Source organism: Peromyscus eremicus, chromosome 1 (assembly GCF_949786415.1).
Source record: "Peromyscus eremicus chromosome 1, PerEre_H2_v1, whole genome shotgun sequence".
Classification (NCBI taxonomy): domain Eukaryota; kingdom Metazoa; phylum Chordata; class Mammalia; order Rodentia; family Cricetidae; genus Peromyscus; species Peromyscus eremicus.
Genome location: NC_081416.1, coordinates 196,122,686 through 196,145,835, shown reverse-complemented (window position 1 = coordinate 196,145,835; position 23,150 = coordinate 196,122,686). Strand labels below are relative to the sequence as shown.

The 23,150-nt window shown below is 41.6% G+C and overlaps 1 protein-coding gene across 1 annotated transcript; it reads right to left on the bottom strand.

Annotated features, from left to right (window-relative positions):
• Positions 1 to 5,493: 5,493 nt before the first annotated feature.
• Positions 5,494 to 6,459, bottom strand: LOC131904385 (vomeronasal type-1 receptor 4-like). The gene has a single exon (XM_059255535.1). It carries the CDS (start codon positions 6,433 to 6,435, stop codon positions 5,494 to 5,496), a length of 942 nt encoding a protein of 313 aa, XP_059111518.1. The 5' UTR covers positions 6,436 to 6,459.
• Positions 6,460 to 23,150: the final 16,691 nt, after the last annotated feature.

The window sequence follows — 23,150 nt, the reverse complement described above, 5'->3', positions numbered from 1 at the left end:
GTGCTTCAGAAGGGAAGTCCTGGGCAAGATGGGAGCTGGGGGCCGGCCTCTACGTCTCAGGAAGAGGCTTGGGGCTCAGGCAGATGGGCGTGGGGGCAGGGCGTGGAGACTGCAGGGTCTGCCAGGGGTCTTGGAGAAGGGGATCTTTCCCGGTTGGGGTAGAAGGGCACCTGCCCGGGGACCAGAACCTGGGCCCAAGTTGGGCAGGTCTTCCCTGGAGTGGCTGGTGGCCAGGGATGGGGTCTGGGGCAAGCTAGGGCACTCACCTGTGCTTCAGAAGGGAAGTCCTGGGCAAGATGGGAGCTGGGGGGCCTGGCCTCTAAGTCTCAGGAAGAGGCTTGGGGCTCAGGCAGATGGGCGTGGGGGCAGGGCGTGGAGACTGCAGGGTCTGCCAGGGGTCTTGGAGAAGGGGATCTTTCCCGGTTGTGGTAGAAGGGCACCTGCCCGGGGACCAGAACCTGGGCCCAAGTTGGGCAGGTCTTCCCTGGAGTGGCTGGTGGCCAGGGATGGGGTCTGGGGCAAGCTAGGGCACTCACCTGTGCTTCAGAAGGGAAGTCCTGGGCAAGATGGGAGCTGGGGGGCCTGGCCTCTAAGTCTCAGGAAGAGGCTTGGGGCTCAGGCAGATGGGCGTGGGGGCAGGGCGTGGAGACTGCAGGGTCTGCCAGGGGTCTTGGAGAAGGGGATCCTTCCCGGTTGTGGTAGAAGGGCACCTGCCCGGGGACCAGAACCTGGGCCCAAGTTGGGCAGGTCTTCCCCGGAGTGGCTGGTGCCCAAGGATGGGGTCGGGGGCAAGCTAGGGCACTCACCTGTGCTTCAGAAGGGAAGTCCTGGGCAAGATGGGAGCTGGGGGCCGGCCTCTAAGTCTCAGGAAGAGGCTTGGGGCTCAGGCAGATGGGCGTGGGGGCAGGGCGTGGAGACTGCAGGGTCTGCCAGGGGTCTTGGAGAAGGGGATCCTTCCCGGTTGTGGTAGAAGGGCACCTGCCCGGGGACCAGAACCTGGGGCCAAGTTGGGCAGGTCTTCCCCGGAGTGGCTGGTGCCCAGGGATGGGGTCGGGGGCAAGCTAGGACACTCACCTGTGTTCAGAAGGGAAGTCCTGGGCAAGATGGGAGCTGGGGGCCGGCCTCTAAGTCTCAGGAAGAGGCTTGGGGCTCAGGCAGATGGGTGTGGGGGCAGGGCGTGGAGACTGCAGGGTCTGCCAAGGGTCTTGGAGAAGGGGATCCTTCCCGGTTGTGGTAGAAGGGCACCTGCCCAGGGACCAGAACCTGGGGCCAAGTTGGGTAGGTCTTCCCCGGAGTGGCTGGTGCCCAGGGATGGGGTCGGGGGCAAGCTAGGGCACTCACCTGTGCTTCAGAAGGGAAGTCCTGGGCAAGATGGGAGCTGGGGGCCGGCCTTTAAGTCTCAGGAAGAGGCTTGGGGCTCAGGCAGATGGGCGTGGGGGCAGGGCGTGGAGACTGCAGGGTCTGCCAGGGGTCTTGGAGAAGGGGATCCTTCCCGGTTGTGGTAGAAGGGCACCTGCCCGGGGACCAGAACCTGGGGCCAAGTTGGGCAGGTCTTCCCCGGAGTGGCTGGTGCCCAGGGATGGGGTCGGGGGCAAGCTAGGACAGTCACCTGTGCTTCAGAAGGGAAGTCCTGGGCAAGATGGGAGCTGGGGGCCGGCCTCTAAGTCTCAGGAAGAGGCTTGGGGCTCAGGCAGATGGGCGTGGGGGCAGGGCGTGGAGACTGCAGGGTCTGCCAGGGGTCTTGGAGAAGGGGATCCTTCCAGGTTGTGGTAGAAGGGCACCTGCCCGGGGACCAGAACCTGGGGCCAAGTTGGGCAGGTCTTCCCCGGAGTGGCTGGTGCCCAGGGATGGGGTCGGGGGCAAGCTAGGACACTCACCTGTGCTTCAGAAGGGAAGTCCTGGGCCCACTGCTTGTTCTTATACTGCTAAGTCTACAGTGGCTGCTTGGTCTAGCTGTGGCTGCTCAGTCCCAGACACTGATTTCTGCATACTGGCTCCCACATTGGGGAAAATTAGTTCTATCCTAAATTATTTTCTTTATACCTAAGCCTACGTTTTTCAGAACTAACGAGAGAGAGAGAGAGCGAGAGAGAGAGAGAGAGAGAGAGAGAGAGAGAGAGAGAGAGAGAATTGCTGCAGCCTAAACTTAGTTCCCCTTATTTTTCAAGTTATCTACAAGCAAAGTAAGTATCTTCAACAAATGGTGTTGGCATAATTGGATGTCATCATGTAGACACAAGTGTCTACTATTGCTCTGTTCTATATTTACAATTTTACTCCTGAAAAAGAGAATCACCGCACCCTAATTAATTATCTGAGCATGCCCCCTTAACCTGTTATGTTCCTTCTCTTTATCCTCCTTCCCCAAGTCCCACCATTGGGCACCATATATAGGAGACCTGTCCAAGGGATCTTGGGGGGAGGAGAGAGGAATAAGGAAGTATTAGATAGATATATAGGTGAAGAAAAATGATAGAGACACAGGACAGTTTCGGAAGGTCAATACTCAGCTGCCCAGAGTTTAATCATGATGGCCTTTTTACACATCAGCAAGAAGAGGAGCAAAAGACCTCCTATTTTCAAATCAAAGCATAATGTACACCAAGTGTAGACCCTTCAAAACACCTGGTAACCACACATTTGACCAAATCATCTTATTATGCAGCCCTGCTGGGTAAAGCAAGCTCAGACTTTCTGACCTTGAGTAAGGCCTTACTAGGGAACCTCTGTGGGCCCCCACAGACCACCAACAAGTGTTCTTTCTCTGACTAATGTTTGGCTTTGGGTCTCTGCATCAGTTCTCAACAGCTGTCAGAGATAGCCTCTCTGATGAGGGCTGGACTAGGCAACAATCCTTGTCTCTGGACAATTCAGGCTCCATGTCTGGTCATCCAGGCAGTGTTGACTTGGACTCCCTCTTGTGATGTGGGCCTCAAATTAAACCATTGCTTTGCCACTCCCCTAAGTTCTGTGCAACCATTGCCCCAGAACAACTTGCAGTCAAGACGGATTGTAGGTTGAGGGTTATGTGGCTGGGTTGGTTTTCCAGTTCCAGGACTAGAAGTCTTGCCTAGATACAGAAGATGATTCAGGCTCCATATCCTTCACAAATAGGAGTACTTACTAGGGTCACCCTTGTAGATTCCAGGCAGTTTCCACTGTACTAGGTTTTCACATCACCCCTGCCCCCAAAACTGTCTAATTTTTGTCTTCTCCCCCCATACTCTTTCCTTCCTTCCTTCCACCCAAATCTGATCCCACCCATTCCCATCCCTACCTACCCCCAGTCCACCTGCAAAATCTATTTGATTTCCCCTTCCAAAGGAGATCCATGTGTCTCCACTTGAGCCCTCTTTGTTACTTAGCCACTCTGGGTCTGTGGGTTGTGGCATGATTATCCTTTACTTTACAGCTAATATCCAATTATAAGTGAGCACATACCTGGTTGTCTTTCAGGGTATGTGTTACTGGGGTTGTCATTGGCTTTGGGCCACTAACCAGTTCCCAGATAAGGACAAACAGATTTATTATTAATTATGAATGCTCAGCCTTAGCTTAAGCTTGTCCCTTACATTAAGTCTTTGACTTAGTTTAACCTATTCCTATTCACCTGTGTTTCACTTTGGAGCTTTTAACCTTTCTTCCATTCTGTATGTTCTACTATTCTGCTCCCTCTGTATGTGGCTAGCTGGCCACTGATGTCTCCTTTTCTTTCTTCTCCTTTTTCTTTTCTTCTGGAGCCTCAATTCCTCCTCCTATTTACATTTCCTGCATGGAAGGTATGCCTATACCTCCTCCCTCAATATTGACAGTTCGTCTTTTTATTAGACCAATCAGGTGCCTTAGGCAGGCAAAATAAAACAGCAAAACATCTTTACATAGTTAATCAAATGTTCCACAACATAAATAAATGCAGCATATCTTTACATAGTTAAACAAATTCAACACATCTATACAAAGTTAAACAAATGCAGCACATCTTTGAGTAGCTAAACATTCTGCAACAGGTTATTTCACTCACGATTACTTTTTAAAGTCCCATCTATTCACCTAAAAATTTCATTATGCCATTTTTAAACTACTGATACTACTCCATTATGTGAATGTATCACATTTTCTTTACCCATTCTACAGTTGGGGGCCATATAAGTTGTTTCCAGTTTCTGACTATTATAGACAAAGATACTATGAATATAGTTGTTCAAGTATCTTTTTGGTAGAATGGAGGATCATTTAGGTATAGGCATAAGAGTGGAAAAATACGTCTTGAGGTAGATCCATTTCCAGTTTTTTGAGGAACTGCAACACTGATTTCCATAGTGGCTGAACAAGTCTACATTCCCACCAGCAATGGAGGAGTGTTTCTCTTGCTCCACATCCTCGCCAGCATGAGCTATCACTTGTTACTGACCTTAGCCCTTCTGACAAGTGTAAGATAGAATCTCAAAGTAGTTTTGATTTGCATTTCCCCAATATCACCATTTTTTAAAGAGTTTTTTGACATTTGAATCTCCTTTAGGGAGAATTCTCTGTTTAAATCTGTACTTCATTTTAAAATTAGATTGTATGGTTAATTCTCATCTAGTTTCTTGAGCCATTTTTGGTGATATTTTTTTTTGTGCTGAAATGTGATTTTATTTGTATGTTAATAAATAAAGTTGCCTGGGGGTCAGAGCTAAAAGCAAGGCATTTAGCAGAAGTTCAGAGGTGGTGGCACACACCCTTAATCTGATCACATGGCAGGCAGTCTCTGGGTGTTCAAGGACACAGCGAAGCGGGGACCTGAACCTTTAATCTCAGTACAAACCATAGAGACCTGAAAGTCTGTATAGACAGGCAGTGATGAGGAAATCATGTGGTTGGGTTTAAAGCCAATGAGAAGGGAGAACAGAAAGGCAATAAAAAGATGGGTCACACAGGTCTCTCCGGGGAAGGACGGCAGTGACTGGTAAGCTAAAGGCTTTGCTAGTGCTCTGATCTTTTGGGCTTTTAACTCTGCATTTGGCTCTGTGTTTCTTATTTAATAAGACTGTTTAGACTTTCATCTACAGTTATTTATAAATTTTGGATATCAGCCTTCTGTATAAGTGGAGTTGCTGAGACATTTTCCCATTCTATGGGCTGCCATTCTGTCATATTGCCAGTATCCTTTGCCTTACAGAAGCTTTTCAGTTTCATGAGGTCCCAGTTATTAATTGTTGATCTTAACACTTGCACTATACACGGTCTGTTCAGGAAGCTGTCCCTACATGAATGAGTTTAATGCTATTTCCTCATTTTCTATGCTGTAAGGTTCTTTGTGTCTGATTTTAAGTTGAGGTCTTTGATCTACATGGACTTAAGTGTTATTAACAGTTGTTGTGGCTCACACCAGCAGGATTTGCTGAAGGAGATGGAGGCAGGAGGATGCTTGATATTTCCAATCTGGAGTTTTGGCATTCTACAACAGATAAAAGAATATGCCATATATAAACAAAGGGAGATAAGCAGGGCTCATGTCAAACTTGGGAGAAGCTTTCTCTTACCACAGCAGGGTAAAAATATGCTGGAACTACGCTTGATATTGCTGATGAGAACAAAGGGGCAAACTATGGGAAAGCATATTTCTAGAAATAGAAATACACTTACTCCCCATGGCACAGAACCTTTGGAGTAGGCTGTGAAGATGACCACAATGGATGAGAATGAGTAAGAGATGACAAATATGCAGACTAGGGTGAGAATAGTTTGGGTGGCTCTGTCCTCAGGTGAGACTTTCAGAAAGTGTTGAGAACTGTGAATATGCTTCACATGTCTTTTATGTCTGTAGAGGAGGCTCACCATGGAGACACTTGAACAGGTCATGAGACCCAGACACAGGCCATCAGAGAAGCACAGTAAGAACATATAAAGTGCTGTAGCCACATTGACAGAAGCAAACCATGAGCAGTACCCATAATTCATCCTGCTAGTTGCATTTTTGTTGTAAATAGGGCCTGACACTCTAGTTGGAGTCAAGAAGTTTAGAAGCAGGTGCACAAGCCAGCCTAGTGAGCAGGAGGGACCAATATACTTTGTGGCTCTGTGTTTAAGAATGATCCACCAGGAGTTGCTGGGGTTGATTGTGATCACTTGGAAGCAACTTAGTAGGCACATGGCATACAGGGACATCCCCCTTGTTATGCGGTAAATATACACTATCAATTTACATCCAACATCATCTAGAAAATACTTAAATCCAAAATCTGACATTGTCCGTGGAATGCCTCTTAAGATGATAGACAAGCAGTTGGCGAATGTCAAGTGCTGTATAATCAGATCTTTTGGCATTAAATGCTTTCCAGTGACTATCAAAATAAGATAATAAAATAGTATTGAGGAATTTCCAAGCACTCCTACTGTAATCTGGGAAAAGAGGAAAATTCCCATTGCCAAGTTGTCAGAAGCCATTTTCATTCCTATTAAAATTGTAAATAAGTTTATTATGGTCTGATAAATGAAGGCACCATGGGAATAGGGAGAAGCAGAGTACTAGGGAGGTCCCCAGGAATCCACAAAGATGACTCCACCATAGACTACTGGCAATGGTCGAGAGGGTGCCTCAACTGACCTACTCTGATGATCAGATGGCTGAATACCCTAACTGTCATCATGGAACCCTCACCCAGTGAGTGATGGAAGCAGATGCAGAGATCCATGGCCAGGTCACAGGAGGAGCTCCAGCAATCCTATCGATGAGAGAGAGGAGGGATTCTATGAGCAAGAGATATCGAGACCATAATTGGAAAAAGTACAGAGACAACTAGCCAAACTAGTGGAAACACATGAACTATGGACCAATAGCTGAGGAGCCCCCATGGTACTGTACTGGGCCCTCTGGATAAGCGAGACAGTTGTTTAGCTTAAACTGTTCAGGGGTTCCCCAGAGAGTGGGAACGGGATCTGTCCCTAGTTCATGAGCTGGCTTTTTGGAACATAGGGCCTATGCTGAGACACATAGTGCAGCCTTGGTGCAGGGATGAGGGGCTTGGACCTGCTTCAACTGAATGTACCAGGCACTGCTGACTCCCCATGGGAGACATTACCTTAGAGGAGGTGGGAATGGGGTGTGGGTTGCAGGAGAAGGTTGAGGGTGGGAGGAAGGATTACAGGGGAATCTGTGGTTGATATGTAAAATGAATAGAAAATCTCTTAATTAAAAAAAAGGAGAAAAGAAAAAAATATTATGGTCAATAGAACCTGGAAATACATTATGAATGTGAATTATTTCAAGATGTTAGCTAAAATAATATATGTATCCATTTACTGTATTTACATAGCTCTCTCACTGAAGAAGAATTTCTAAAACTTTGTTCTTTATTGAAGGACATATCTGCACTCTTTAAACGGAAAGTTTTGATATGTTTACTAATGATTAGTGTTTTCACTGGATGATGTACCACATAACTTTCAAAATAGTAATAAAGAGACTGAGGCAGACATACATATAAATTTGGGGCTTACCTGGTCTACAGAGTCGGTTCCAGGACAGCAAGTGCTACACAAAGTGAAACTTTGTCTCAAAAATCCCACCCCCAAAGTCTAATGTTTTCATTGCTTTTGACCAAACACAGTGATTTAGGGTCAATTTTCAAAGATAGAATTTTTAAAACATGCCATAATTTCTGAAATTCACATGACCAAAACTCAAAATTCATCAAGAAATACATGAGAAAATAAGGAAAATCATTTTTAGAATGAGGGGTTAAATATTCAGAATATAAAGAATATTTTATTTTAAGATATATTTTAGTGTTAATTGTGTGTGTGTGTGTGTGTGTGTGTGTGTGTGTGTGCTAGTGGTGGTTGCATATGAAAGTGAATCCTAGCAGGGGCCAGAGGCATGGGTTCTCACACAGCTGGATTTGTAGATGGTTATGAGCCACCAGTAGGAGCTAGTAACTGGACTCAGATTCAAAGTAAGAGCAGTATGCACTCTGAAATACTGACTCATCTTTCTACCCTAAAAAGAGTATTTAAAACTAAGTTTGAAAAATCTTAAATATAAAACAAATAAGAGATGGATTTCATCCCCGGATAAATTTCCTATGAACAATTAAAAAATGTCCATAATGTGTGCAAAATGAGACTCAACACCACCATTAATTAAGGGAATACAATGAGGTGATGCAAATCCAAGTTGCAATGAGCTATCATCACATGCAGTACAAACAGGTATTAAGCAAAAAAAATAAACATAAACAAAAGCAGGAGTTAAAGCTGCTGAGCACATGGTGAAATAAGATCCCTTGTGTCTACTCTATAAGAACATAGAATGTTGTAGAAGATTTACAAATTAGTATTGGTTTTCTTCAACAAAGTTTATAAATCGTTACCAAGTGTTGAGTAAGAAGGATAAATGAAAGGTCTGGCATTCCCCACCATTGCCCTGCTGAGTCTCAGCAGTTCTTAGGAAGAATCTCAGGAAGACACAATCACTTCTTTCTTCACCATTTTTTTTGTGTAGCTAAGTGGTCAGACTTTCTGATCTTGAATGGCTTTGCATAAAATGAATATTCATCACATAAGTACAGCAATATCTCTATATAGCCTTACAGTGTACAGAAATTAATGTTTTATTATTCAAAAGTTGAAATACTAAAACTCTCAGGAAAATGTTAGTAATACAAGATGTAGGTAGTGGCAACAAGGCCCAATAGCACAGGAAATGCACCAAAAATTAAAGAGTGGAACTGCATGAAATTAGAAACTTTCTTCACATTAAAGAAAACTACCAGCTGAGGGGTGATACATCCTACAGAATGGGAGAGAGTCATTGACTTCTGTATTTCACTAAGGAGCTTTTAAAACTAGAATGTATAAAGTAAAATAAAGAATGTACAGTCTCTTCACAAACTTTCCAGTCATCAATCCAGTTAATGAAATGGGCAGTGAGAAGACGCATATGGGAGTAAATGATTTTTAAAAGCCTTTAACATATTTAGCTATCAGGGAAATTCAAACTACAAGTACTTTGAGACTCCATTGGAACCCTTAGTATGATTAACATCAAGAGAATACAAAACAACAAAGACTGACAATGTGGGAAAAGAATTCTACATTCTATACTGGTGGGATAGAATGTATTAAGTTCATTATAGAATTAAATAAAAGCTTTCTCAATATACTAAAAGTAGAATTACTATGTAACCCAGCTGTATAATTTCTGAGCATACACACAAAGGATTCTATGTCTTACTTGAGAGAAGTTTGTAAATCCAAGTAAACTGCTGCATTATTCACAATAACAAGGAAATGATGTCCATCCTAGATATACATCGGTAGATATGGAAGTGATATATATATTTACACACACACACACACACAGTGGAATTTTGTTTATCTGTAAAGAAGAATGAAACCATGAAATACTCAGGAAAAACTTACAAGGAAGTCAAGAAGGTGACAGAGACACAAGAAAACAAAAACTACATGTTCTTTCTCAAAGAGGGACATGGATAACAATGTTCACATGTATGGAAGTGTTGAGAGTATGTGTTATAGGATATGCTTCCAGAAAGGAGATCAAAAGATGCAGAAGAAAGTGGTATTGAGGAGTCAAGGGGGAGGAAATAGGACAAATTTGTCATTAAAGTGAAAAGAATTACAAAGGTATAGGGAGGTGGAAGGGTGTTTTGGGGGAATGGACAAGAAAAGTGGAAGAGAATAATCAATAAATTTGCTTGAAAATGCCATAATGAACTTAAGTACTATGTTTGCTAATTAAAATTTTAAAAACCAAACCACATGATGAAAGGTGAGTACCAACTTGCCAAACATCTTCTAATCTCCACACACGCATGCTGTGTGATGTGCATATTCCTTCCCAACAGTCACTGAATCAAGGGATGAAAATGTAAAAGACATTAGAGTGATGATTGACAGGGATGCAAACAGAAGGTGATGAGTGTTTGTTTCTTGGGCACAGAGTTTTAAGGTTTTTTTTTTTTTTTTGGTTTTTCGAGACAGGGTTTCTCTGTGTAGCTTTGCGCCTTTCCTGGAACTCACTTGGTAGCCCAGGCTGGCCTCGAACTCACAGAGATCCGCCTGGCTCTGCCTCGAGTTTTAAGCTTGTGATGAAATGTTCTGGAAATCAGCTGCAGAACAATAGGATTATTTTTTCAAATGACTGGACTATAAACTGACAATAGTTAATATGATAAATGTTTGTAGTTAAAACTTGATTTTAACTTAAAAAGTAAGAGCACTGTGGTCAATAAATGAGAAATTCTTACAATGTTGTGTGCTACACAGCTGCAGGGATGACAGTCATTTAAGATGACACTGACTTGGGCTCATTGTTTATTGATACAAAGCTTGAGGTCATATTGATAAACTTGCATTTTTGTCTAGAAGGAAGAATTAGAAAAGTATTTGATAGGTATACAATATGATAGACTTTTGATGCTGTTATTTTGGTTTGGGATTCATTAATTAATGAATTCCCTGACATGAGACAGATATATGATAGCTTCTGAAATTGTAGACAGGGACCAAGATAACAGGAATATAGAAAGCCAAACACACCTGTGTGTATTTCCCAGAGGGGAAGAGGCCTAATTCTTCATATGACCAGAGTACTGTACCTTTATGTTCTTGCAGATAACACATGAGCTGGAAGCTTCTAACAACCAATTTGGGGTTGTTAGAAATAGAACATAGAAATAGAGTCATGGAAACATCTTTCATGTTTAAGAATAGCTGAAATACCAAGAAGTAAAGCATACTCCTGGTATGCATCTATTTCTTACTTGTAATTCATTTAATTTTTAACTCTTCAAGCTTCCAAAAAATTCATCTTTCCTAGTAGAAAACTATCCTATAATTCTATCATAGATAAAAATTTTAATTACCAGTATTAATGTTCTATTCCACCCATTCCTAAATCAAGCTATTTAGACACAAAAATAGAATATAGCATTTTCCAGAAGTATATAAAATGATTCATAATAGGAATGAAAATATTAAAAGTACTTCAAGCTATTTAGGATGAGATGGGGATGCAGCTCATGGCTTGTCCTGTTGGTGCAAGGCCCTGGTTGTGATTCCCAGTATCATTAGTAAACAAAAAGAAGAATCCAACTAAATCTTCCCTTTAAAATCTAAAACTTAGGAAGAGACATGTAGAAAGCGATAGAGAGAAGGTGAGAAAGATGGAGATGGAGCCAGAGCCATAGAGGAGAGATAGAGACAAAGGCGACCAAGTGAAGCTAGACAGATGAAAATGAGGTGATATCACTAGGAGATATATTACTAAGATATTTCTACTATGAGAGACTCAGTACCCGCTCATGGGAAGAGCAAGGTTCACGCACTTTGGGGAGGACTGGCGACAGTTGACTCTGCCCTGAGTTATAAGTAGCCCCAGTTTCATCCAAAAACCCATTCAAATTTCCTGTTCCTGACCCAATACCAGAGTTTCCCCTACCCCACCTATTTCCTTATATTCATTCCTCCCTTCTGTCTTTTTTCTTCCTTCTTTCCTTTCTTCCCTCCTTCCTTCCTTTCTTTCTGTCTTCTTTCCTTCCTCACCTCCTTCTCTCTTTCCTTTTAGCAGAGCTGTTGAAAGAGTTTTTTAATATTTTTAAGTACAAGTATGATTAAGAGAGGCACTTAGCTGGAAAATAAAACTTATCCAATAACAAGCATGGCTTCTCCAAGGCGTGTTTTCTAATGTCTTTAGTTCTTGGTGTGCCTATTCTCTGGTCACTCACCTTAGTGCTCGGTGACACCATGATGGTAGGTGTTGTCATGATAAGTGAGACTCTGCTATAACTGGGATGGGGCACTTTCCCTGACTTAAAGGTTCATGATCTCTTGGTACTCTTTCCCAGAAGATTGGTGATTTTCAAATCACTTCTAGATCCATGATGACAGCATTTCCACAAGGGTCTGAAGTAACTTTTAAATACCTTGGTCATGTCACAAAAAAAATAAATAAAATGAGCAACTCCAAGGAAGCAATTAGAAATTAGAATGGGAACTTTTCTGCCAGTCCTTTGGGCACAAAGCATATGGCAGAGAGGCATGCAGAAGGAACAGAGCCCCATTGTTGTTAAAATAGAGGCAAACTACATGGCCTTGCCCCAAGAGGGACTTTCCCTGTCACCTTGTATCCTAGATACTATCAACATCTCCAAACTATGAGGTCCCAAAGACAGTCAGGAAAAATGCCTACCTGAATTGGCTATTAACACACCAAAGCAGAATCATTCAAGACATAGGACAATATTTCAGTAGATAAATATGTTTGATGTAGAAATCTGATGACCAAAGTTTGTATCAATGAACAACATTAGAACACAGTACCAAGGATTGGAGTGAAGGCTCAGTGTGTAAGAACCTTTCTTACTTTTGTAGATGACCAAGGTTCAGTTTCAAGCTCAGATATGACAGCTCAGAAGAGCTTGTGATTTCAGATCCAGAGGATCTGATGTCCGTTCTGACATGCAGGGGATTCTTCACAAATGTAAACATATATACACTTAGGAACACACACACAAAATAAAATGAAATAAAATAAAATAAAGTGAAACAAAAAAATTTGAAGGGCAGATCCAGTGGCAGAGACATCTGTCCTATGAGCTCCTAAGAGGTGTGAAGAATGAAGACAAGAGGATCTCTAAGAACCCAATCTCTCCTGGGATTTAAATTGTAGAACAATACAGTCTGTCTCAAATAAGGTAGAAGGTAAGGCCCAAAAACCCTACAGTACAGAGGCCCACTAACACATAGGACACATGCATACTCACATGAAACATAATACACAGGAGTTACACAGAAGCCTCACAATTTATTTACTAATGAGAATTAAGATAACAGCCAATATTTGGGCATTTGGTAATCTTTAGTGACCAAACTGTCAAATCTCTCGACTTCTTTACCCTCACATGCCACTTGGAAGTGACAACAGATGGAAGGAACAATCCAGAAGTTAAAGGCACATCTTCATTGACTAAGTACTAGTTAGAAGCTACATGCTCCCTCATGTGCAGATGAGAACCTGAGCTGGAGCCCTGCTAACCTCAGGGGAGGGGGTACACAATTCAGGCTGATTTGTGGCAATTCCTCAGGTGACGGTAGAATGTGGATCACTGGTGGAAGCTATGGTTACACAGGGAGCAGGTGTAGGGCTTTTCTCCTGCGTGAATCATCTCATGAGCTTTCAGGTTGGTCTTGTGGTTTCTGTGGTTTATGTCAGACCTCATGAGCTAGGAAGTCTGAGACTAGATAGAAGCCTTTCTGACAAATGGGACAGCAAAATGGCCTCTCATTGCTGTGTCTTCTGTGGTGGGCTGAAAGTTTACAGGGATATTTGAAGATTTTGGGACATTATTCAAATTTGTAGTTTTGAGGTTTTGCTGGATTATTGAGCTTTGATCTGCATATGTGGAGATTATCTCATGATTTTGGTAAACAGGGTCCCAGAGGGATTCCTCTAACAGCTAGAAATAATTTGACTTGCTCTTCTGACTTCCTGAGGGATTCCAAAAGAAACACCCATATCTTCAGGCTTAGGATAATGCCCTCTCTGAAAAACAAGAAGGGAATCCATCTCATTTATGAGACTACTAACACAGCCATTTCCTTCAGCATTGCAGAGGAGTTGTGGCCATAGTCTCTGTTTTCATGCCCTGTGGAAATAAGAGAGCCTATGAAACTGTGTTTGGGAAGGGAACCCCACAAGACACCCCTCCGCAGTCCAGGTTCCCTACTGAATGTTGCCAAGAATGTATCTTGTGGGATCTGCAAAAGTATCCTTGCATTCTCTTGTGCTAGAGTTGTTGCTGATTTCCTTTTTTTCAAAGGCCTCTTGACTTGTTTGAGGACATGTTCTGAGAAAAGAGGGCTTTTGTTGTGGAATATTAGTTGAAGATGTGTTCCATTTGTTTATGCTGTGAAATATTTGTTTATTGATGCAAAGATGTGTTGCATTCTTTTATGCTGCATTTGTTTAACTCTGTGAAGCTGTGTTGCTTGACCTGTCTAAAATACCTGATTGGTTTAATAAAGAGCTGAATGGAAGGCAGCTAAGCATTAAAGAGGGATAGGCATGGCTGCCAGACAGAGAGAATAAATAGGAGGAGATTTCTAGGCTCTATAGAAGAAGGAGGAGCAAGAAAAGGAGATGGAGAGGTGGAATCCAGGGGCCAGCTACACAGACAGCCAGGGTGTAAGAAGAAAAGAAAGATATATAGAATAAAGAAAAGTAAAAAGCCCAGAAGCAAAATGTAGTTAAAAAGAAATAGGATAATTTCAGTTAGAAAAGCTGTCTTGAAATAAGCCACACTAAGGCTGAGCAATCATAAGTACTAATGACTCTCTGTGTATTTATATGGGAGGTGGGTGCTGGTCCCCCAAAATGTAAAGAAAAAACCAATTACAGGCTTCCTGTCCCTGTTGGAGAAATGGACCTCTAGAGAAGATTAGATGACCATTATCAATGAATCTCCAGAAGACAGATATCCTGCTCTCAACCTGCTTACACAGGGTACCCAGATTAAAGGTTGGTTCATCTCTCTATCCCTCATCTCTAATGATGTCATCCTGGCATTCCCAGGTTATTTTCTCTAAAGTCATTATTTACAGTGTTTCCAATGTTGACTCACTGTTGCTAGAGAAAAAAAAAGTTAGTTTCTTATGAGGTCTGGCAACAATGTTGTCTTCCAGTCTTCAAGCCATTAAAGGAGAATCAGTCTTTCTTTTAGGGACCAGCCTTTGTTTACCACATGGGCCTAACTTCATCTGATCCTCCATCACATACATTTTCTCCACAGATGCACACTGCCTCTGCTCTTAGGAACATGACTGGCTATTATTGCAGCAGTGTACTTGGAATTGGTTTCAGTCATGAAATTCTCAATTTAAAACAAAGCTCAAAAGAGTGTAAATGTGGAATTTACAGCATGCAGACAGCCACTATAAAATTAAATGGAGAGAAACTCAAAGCGATTCCACTAAAATCAGGAACAAGACAAGGCTGTCCACTCTCCCAATATCTATTCAAAATAGTACTCAAAGTTCTTTCTAGAGCAATAAGACAACAAAACTGATCAAGGTTATACAAATTGGAAAAGAAGAAGTCAAAATTTTTCTACTTGCAGAAGATATAATAGTATGCATAAGTGACCCCAAAAATTCTATGAGAGAACTCCTACAGCTGACAAACACCTTCAGTAATATGGCAGGATACAAGATTAACTCAAAAAAGTCAGTAGCTCTCCTATATACAAATGATTACCAGGTTGAGAAAGAAATCAGAGAAACACTACCCTTTACGATAGCTACAAATAATATAAAATACCTTGGAGTAATCCAAACTAAGCAAGGAACTGTATGACAAGAACTTTAAGGTTCTGAAGAAAGAAACTGAAAAAGACATAAGAAAATGGAAAGATCTCCCATGGTCATAGTAAAACCAACAGTGTAAAAATGGCAGTCATACCAAAAGCAATCTACAGACTGAACGCAATCCCCATCAAAATCCCAACACAATTCTTCACAGACCAGGAAAGAACAATACTCAACTTCATTTGTAAAAACAAGAAACCCAGGATAGCTAAAACAATACTGCACAACAAAACCACCTCTGGAGGCATTACCATCCCTGATATCAAGCTCTACTATAGAGCTATAGTAATAAAAACAGCTTGGTATTGACATAGAAACAGATATATGGACCAATGAAATAGAAATAAAGACCCTGATATTAATCCACACACATATGCACATCTCATTTTTGACAAAGAAGCCAAAACTATACAATGGAAAAAAGAAAGCATCTTCAACAAATGGTGCTGGCATAACTGAATGTCAACTTGCAGAAGATTGCAAATAGATCAATATCGATCACCATGCACAAAACTCAAGTCCCAGTTGATCCAAGACCTCAATATAAAACCAATGGCTGAGGGGTCCCCAACTGGATCAGGCCCTCTGAATGGGTGAGACAGTTGATTGGCTTGATCTGTTTGGGAGGCATCCAGGCAGTGGGACTGGGTCCTGTGCTCATTGAATGAGTTGGCTGTTTGAAACCTGGGGCCTATGCACAGTCGCTTGGCTTGGTCTGGGAGGAGGGGACTGGACCTGCCTGGACTGAGTCTACCAGGTTGATCTCAGTCCACAGGAGAGGCTTTGCCCTGGAGGAGGTGGGAATGGGGGATGGGCTAGGGGGAAGGTGAGGGAGACAGGAGGGGAGAAAACAAGGGAATCCGTGGCTGGTATGTAGAACTGAATTGTATTGCAAAATAAACAAAAAGATAAATGGTATAAATTTTATAGAAAAAAAAACCAGTTACACTGAACCTGATGCAAGAGAAACTATGAAGTATCCTTCAACACACTGGTACAGGAGATCACTTCCTAAATATAACACCAGTAGCACAGACACTGAGAGCAACATTTAATAAATGGGACCTCCTGAAACTGAGAAGCTTTTGTAGAGCAAAGTACACTCTCAATAAGACCAAATGACAGCCTACAGAATGGGAAAAGATCTTCACCAACCCCACATCTGACAGAGGGCTGATCTCCAAAATACATAAAGAACTCAAGAAACTAGACATTAAGATAACGAACAATCCAATTAAAAAATGGGCTATAGAGCTTAACAGAGAATTCTCGAAGGACGAACTTCAAATGGCTGAAAGACATTTAAGGAATTGCTCAGCATCTTTAGTCATCAGGGAGATGCAAATCAAAACCACCCTGAGATACCATCTTATACCTGTCAGAATGGCTAATGAAAAGCGCTGCAGACAGTTTATGTTGGAGAGGATGTGGAGCAAGGGGAACACTCCTCCACTGCTGGTGCAAGTGTAAATTTTTATAGCCAGTTTGGAATCAGTATGGCGGTTTCTCAGGAAATTGGAATCAATCTACTGCAAGACCCAACTATACCACTCTTGGGCGTATACCCAAGGAATGCTCAATCTTACCACAATGATACATGTAGCATGAGTTTTCCTGCCTGGCCCACAGTCAGGACAAATCTCTTTCACCTGCCAGTCCCACAGCCACTCAAACCCAACCAAGCAAACACAGAGACTTATATTGCTTACAAACTGTATGGCCGTGGCAGGCTTCTTGCTAACTGTTCTTATAGCTTAAACTAATCCATTTCTATAAATCTATACCTTGCCACGTGGCTCGTGGCTTACCGGCATCTTCACATGCTGTTTCTCATCGTGGCGGCTGGCAATGTCTCTCTGACTCAGCCTTCCACTTCCCAGCTTTATTCTCCTCCTTGTCCTGCCTACACTTCCTGCCTAGCCAATGGCCAATCAGTGTTTTATTTATTGACTAATCAGCAACACATTTGCCATACAGAACATCCCACAGCAGATACATGCTCAATTATGTTCATAGCAGCATTATTTGTAATAGTCAGAACCTGAAAGTCACCTTGATAACCCTCAACTGAAGAATGGATCAAGATAATGTAGTACATATACACAATGGAGTACTACTCAGCAGTAACAACAATGACATCATAAAATTTGCAGGCAAATGGATAGAACTAGAAAATATCATCCTGAATGAGGTAACTCAGACTCAGAAGTACATATAAACAGGATATGTACTCATTCATAAGTGGATACTAAATGTAAGGCAAAGTAAAACCAGACTACAAACCACAGCTCCAAATAAGCTAGCTAACAAGGAGGACTCTAAGCTGGACACATGGATCGCCATAGGAAGGGGAAATAGATGAGACCTCCATGAGTAAAATCTGGATGGGGGGCAATGGAGGGTAGGTAATGGGGGATGAGAACATAAAGGAATGGGATGGTCAAGCTGGAACAGGGACAGAGTGGGAGAACAACGAAAGAGATATCATGATAGAAAGAGATATCATGTGGCTAGGGAGATACCAGGTGCTAGAGAACTGAAGTGATGGCTCAGCAGTTCATAACTGGCTGGTTTTGTAGAAGACTTCTATTGGTTCACAACATCTGTGTCAGATGGCTCACAACAGCCTGTAATACCTGGCTGTAGCTTGAGTTTTCCTGCCTGGCCCACAGTCAGGACAAATCTCTGTCACCCGCCAGTCCCACAGCCACTCAGACCCAACCAAGTAAACACAGAGAATTAATATTGATTACAAACTGTATGGCCGTGGCAGGCTTCTTGCTAACTGTTCTTACAACTTAAATTAATCCATTTCCATAAATCTATACCTTGCCACATGGCTCGTGGCTTACCGGGACCTTCACATGCTGCTTGTCATGGTGGCGGCTGGCAGTGTCTCTCCCACCCAGCTTCCTGTTCTCTCAATTCTCCTCTCTGTTAGTCTCGCCTATACTTCCTGCCTGGCCACTGGCCAATCAGTGATTTATTTATTGACCAATCAGCAACACATTTGACATACAGACCATCCCACAGCACCTGGCACTTCTCATCTCTGTAGGAACTAAAAATCATGGTTACAGTGTTTAAAATTTATATTATTTATCTCAACAGAAAATATTCCTTAACATAAGGTATCAAGTTTCCTCCCCTTGATTCTTTAATATCAGTAATTTATCCATATCTTTTTCTTTTTCTCGATAGAGAAAGAATGACTCCTGAGAATGTAGCAGTGGGGATCCTCTTCTCCCAGACAGCCATAGGAATCCTGGGCAACTGGTCACTTCTGCTTCATTATTTCATTTTGATATTTACTGAAAAGAGTTTGATGCTGAAGAACCTGATTATAAAACTTTTTGGTTATTATCTCAAGAAGGACTACACAAATAGTGTCATAATTTGGTTTGAAAACTTTCCTGGATTACTTTATATGTAAACTTGTTGTGTACATTAGTCTAGTACTCCAAGGTGTTTCCCTGTGCACCACATACTTGTCTCCTCAGCGGCCTTCAAGCAATCACAACCAGCCCCAGCAGCACGAGATGGATGAAGCTTGAACACAGAGCCATCAAGTACATTGGTTCCTCATGCTCATTAGCTGGTTTGTGCATCTGATCCTCAACATCACAACTGCTGTGAGAGTGACAGATCCTCATAAGAGCAGGAATGGAACCAAGAGATTCAGTTTTGGATACTGTGCTGGGTTTGTTTCTGGAACCATTACAGCTTCACTGTATTTGTTTCTGTTCTGCTTCAGTGGTGGTCTGTATTTGGGTCTCATGGTCTGGACTAATGTCACCATGGTGTGCATCCTCCACAGGCATGGAGAGAAGGTACAGCATATTCACAGTGCCCAGGACTGCCCTAGAGTCTCCCCTATATCCAGAGACATTCAATCCATTCTGATCTTTGTGTGGACCCTTGTCACCTGCTACTCCATCCTGATTCTTTATATGGTATTCTTTGATAATCCAAGTCTGTCAGTTCTAAATATACTTGCAATCCTACAAACATGTTTCTCCACATCCAGCCCTTTCGTTCTCCTCAGAAATAATATTCTGCCTCCAGGCTGTACTTTCTTCACTGTAGAAAATGTAAAAATTTAAACTATTGTCACATGTTCTAGTAGCTTATTTTCTCTAATATATTCATGTGTTCCTTCATCAATCATGACTCTGTCTCCTTAGACCTGATCAACCAGAATGTTTTATATAAATTTCACAACAGGAACAGCCTTGACTGTAGTCTTAGTCCTTCAACTGAATGACTTACATGAAAGTAGGAGACTCTACAAAGTATCTAGGAATTTTAGTCATTTGAAAATAGCATCTTTATAGAACTGGCTCCTGGCTTTATAAACCCATTGATAATCTATCCTGTGACAGCATTCACCACTCAAAATTGTCTGTGAAATGTGTGCAGTATTAGGCAGTGCCCAGCATTTAACACATATATGTACAAATTATACATAACCTGAAAATTTTTGATTACTTTCTGGTGAAGTAATGGTGACCCTGAGAAAATACATCAGATGGAATAACCTTTTCTGAATGTTCAGTCAGAGTTCCCTGGTTGTCTTTTTTAATCTTGAAGTGAGTATTTTATTGTATTCCTTTAGGTGCATGAGGTTGAAGATAGTTTTATCAGTAGATTTGGGGCTTATATGAAGGGTTGGTGCTGGGAAATAGAGCATTTGGGGTTTGAGGGATGTGCTGAGATGGGCTGAAGATCAATTCATGTTGGGAAACTACACTGAACAGAATAGAGCAGAAGCAATAACTTCTGGAAATAGTAGCCTAGGTGAACCCTAAACCCAACATTGTAAAGTCGTGCTTCTAAATCATTTGTGCCAGTGAGGTGGGAGAAGAGGAATGGGAGCTATTTGGGAGAGGTGTGATTCAACCAAAACTTATGATATTTGGGAAACTCATGTAATAATTTACCAGTGTATAATCTGATTGGAAAAATAATTTAAAAAGGAATTATAACAGAGATATTCAGCATGATTTAGCAGAAACCATAGGTTTTCAAACAAAAATTCTGCTTCTAGATGAGATATGTATTTCTTTATTTATTATTTGGAGAGTCTCCTGTGTTGCAGAATATTTGTTGGTAAAATGTAGATTAAAAAATACATGGGTTAATTAAGTTATAAGAGCTAGTTTGAAAAAAGCATAAGCTAAAGCCAAGCTTCATAATTAATAATAAATCTCTGGTCATTTTTTTGTGAGCTAGAGGTACAAAGACTGTCCAACAAGAAAGCTTGCTACACTTCCCAGACTCCCAAACCATTGAGATATGGCTATTGTTCTTGGTTGCTTACTTGAACTGAGTGGTAAGACTCTCCTGCTGAGTATACCATACAGGTTAGTTGCAGAACATAGAAAAATTAATCTTGAACTGACCAGGAAACTATTTTTTTGATGGCTAGGTGGCATAGTCCTGGAGGTGCTACATCAGCTTGTGGGAGCGAAGAGACATTAATGGTCTTATTCAGCACTGGACCCTGCAGGCTACAATAATGACCTACCCAAGCAAGATGTGCAAACTGGTACATCAGTGCCATGGTTGTTACTCAGATAACCAGTTGCTTTCTGATTTTATCTGGGGCCAATGTCTCAAGAGGAAATTCATGCCTACTCTTGCAAATCTGGTCAAATCTCCAAATCTTGGGAGATCTTAGACCCTATAGGGCAACCTACAACAGCTGTTTTCTTAAGTAGTCATATTGTCCAACTGCTGTCTTTTAAATATTTATGTTTGTACTCATAGATTTGTGTTGCACTAAACCTTGGTCAGAGAAGCTTCTTTTGTATAGCAGTTAATGCGTGAACTCATAACTAGTCAAGTGCTGAGAATGAGTTGTGAGTACTCAGCCACAGACATCCATTACTCCAGGTGCAGGGGACACGGCATATAAGAAGAAACAGGAAGAAAATTACAAGTTAAAAGATACAGAGGAGAGCTATGAAATTCTGTCTTCCATATATGACATGCCCACTTCCCATATGAACTCACAGCCACTGTGGTTATGGACATGAGATCTACACAATGTTCAGCCAGTGAAGATTCCAGCATGGATGGGGGAAGGGTTACTAAGGCCCCACTCCTATACATGGCACCATTGGCAAGTGATCCGTGCTAAGGGCAGGAGAGTGACTTTTCCTTGGGTGTTTGAGAACTAAGTTGTCCAAACCACAGTGATGATCCACACCCATGAGCTATTGGTAGTACTAATTGGACTTGATGGGTCACATGAAAAAAAAAAGAGAAACAAAAAAAGAAAGGATGTGAAATTGAGAGGTAGATATACTGGAGAGGAGATATTGGAAAAGAGGTGGGAGAATAGGTATGACCAGGCTATGTTGTATATATATATGTATATGTATATATATATATATATATGTACATGTATATATATACACACACACATATATATGTATATATGTGTGTATGTACATATATGTATATATGTATATATGTGTGTGTGTGTGTTTTAAAATCATAAAGAAATGTATTTTAAAATAAACATAAACCTCCCCTAACTAGCGATTCTTTCTTAAATATATGCCATGAAAATACATGCACATTGCGAATATAATCCCTTTGCTAGGAAGTTCAGAGAATCCTCATTTACGCAACCTCAAAACTGGAATCCGACATCAGCTGTTCAGATATATAACTGTAAACACATGCACTAGTGTTTCTTCAGACACGAAAATGAATGGACTCCAGCTGCACAGCAATGAAATGAGAAGCTCTTAGAAAATGTGGCTTCAAAGAAGTGAGATGTAAAAGTTTTCTAGAATCTCCAATTTCAAGGCCCCTTGGTGCTGGTTATTAACTTCTGACATCACCTAAGATATTAGGTGGTGAGTTAAAGCTGACAAGTCTGCTGAAATCCAGACAAAGCCACGTATTTCCCTTGTGCCCTCTCCTCTGCTCTAGGCATGAAACTTGTGTGGCTCTCCTTGTGACACCCCGAGTACTCTAAGGACTCACAGAAAAGTTTTTCTCAACTCTTTATAGTGCCTTCTTGAATTTGCTGTCTTAATCTGGACTTTTTTCTTTTACAGGTAAGTGGAGCAAGGCTGTTGAAAAGGAATTCTTAATTCCCCATGTAGATGCTGTTATGGATCTAGAGTTGAAAATCACAGGTCCTGGGAGGGAAAAGACCAGAGAATTATAAGCCTGTAAGTAAGGGACCAGAGTCTCATCTCAACAAGACAGACTCAGTTGCTTAGTACAACTTCTGTGTTTCACAGAGCACACGGTAAGTACATTTTCTCTTTACACCAAGCCAGAAGTGACTGGAGAATCTATATTTAGATGGAATAAAAGAAAGTTACTGTTGCTAAGTATTGAAGTAAGATGATGAAATGGATTTCACATGAAATGGAAGCTATTTTTGCTGGCAAAGAATGATGGACAGTTTCCTGCCTTTCCCTCTCTGTGCATCCAGCAAGCTCCAAAGGATCCCTTCATATCTTATGATACATTGACTCCACTCATTTCTATATGTGTAATGAATATACATGCAAATGAAAACATCCAGTTAGACAGACAGACAGATAGATAGATAGATAATAAATAGATGATAAATAGGTAGGTAGATAGATAGATAGATACATGTAGCATAGGAAGGTAGATAGATAGATAGATACATACATACATACATAGATACATAGAGAGTGATACACAGAGATAGATAGATATGTAGATAGATGATAGATAATGTAGTATATGTGTATGGCTAGCAGAGGAGTGGTTGGATATTCTTCCAT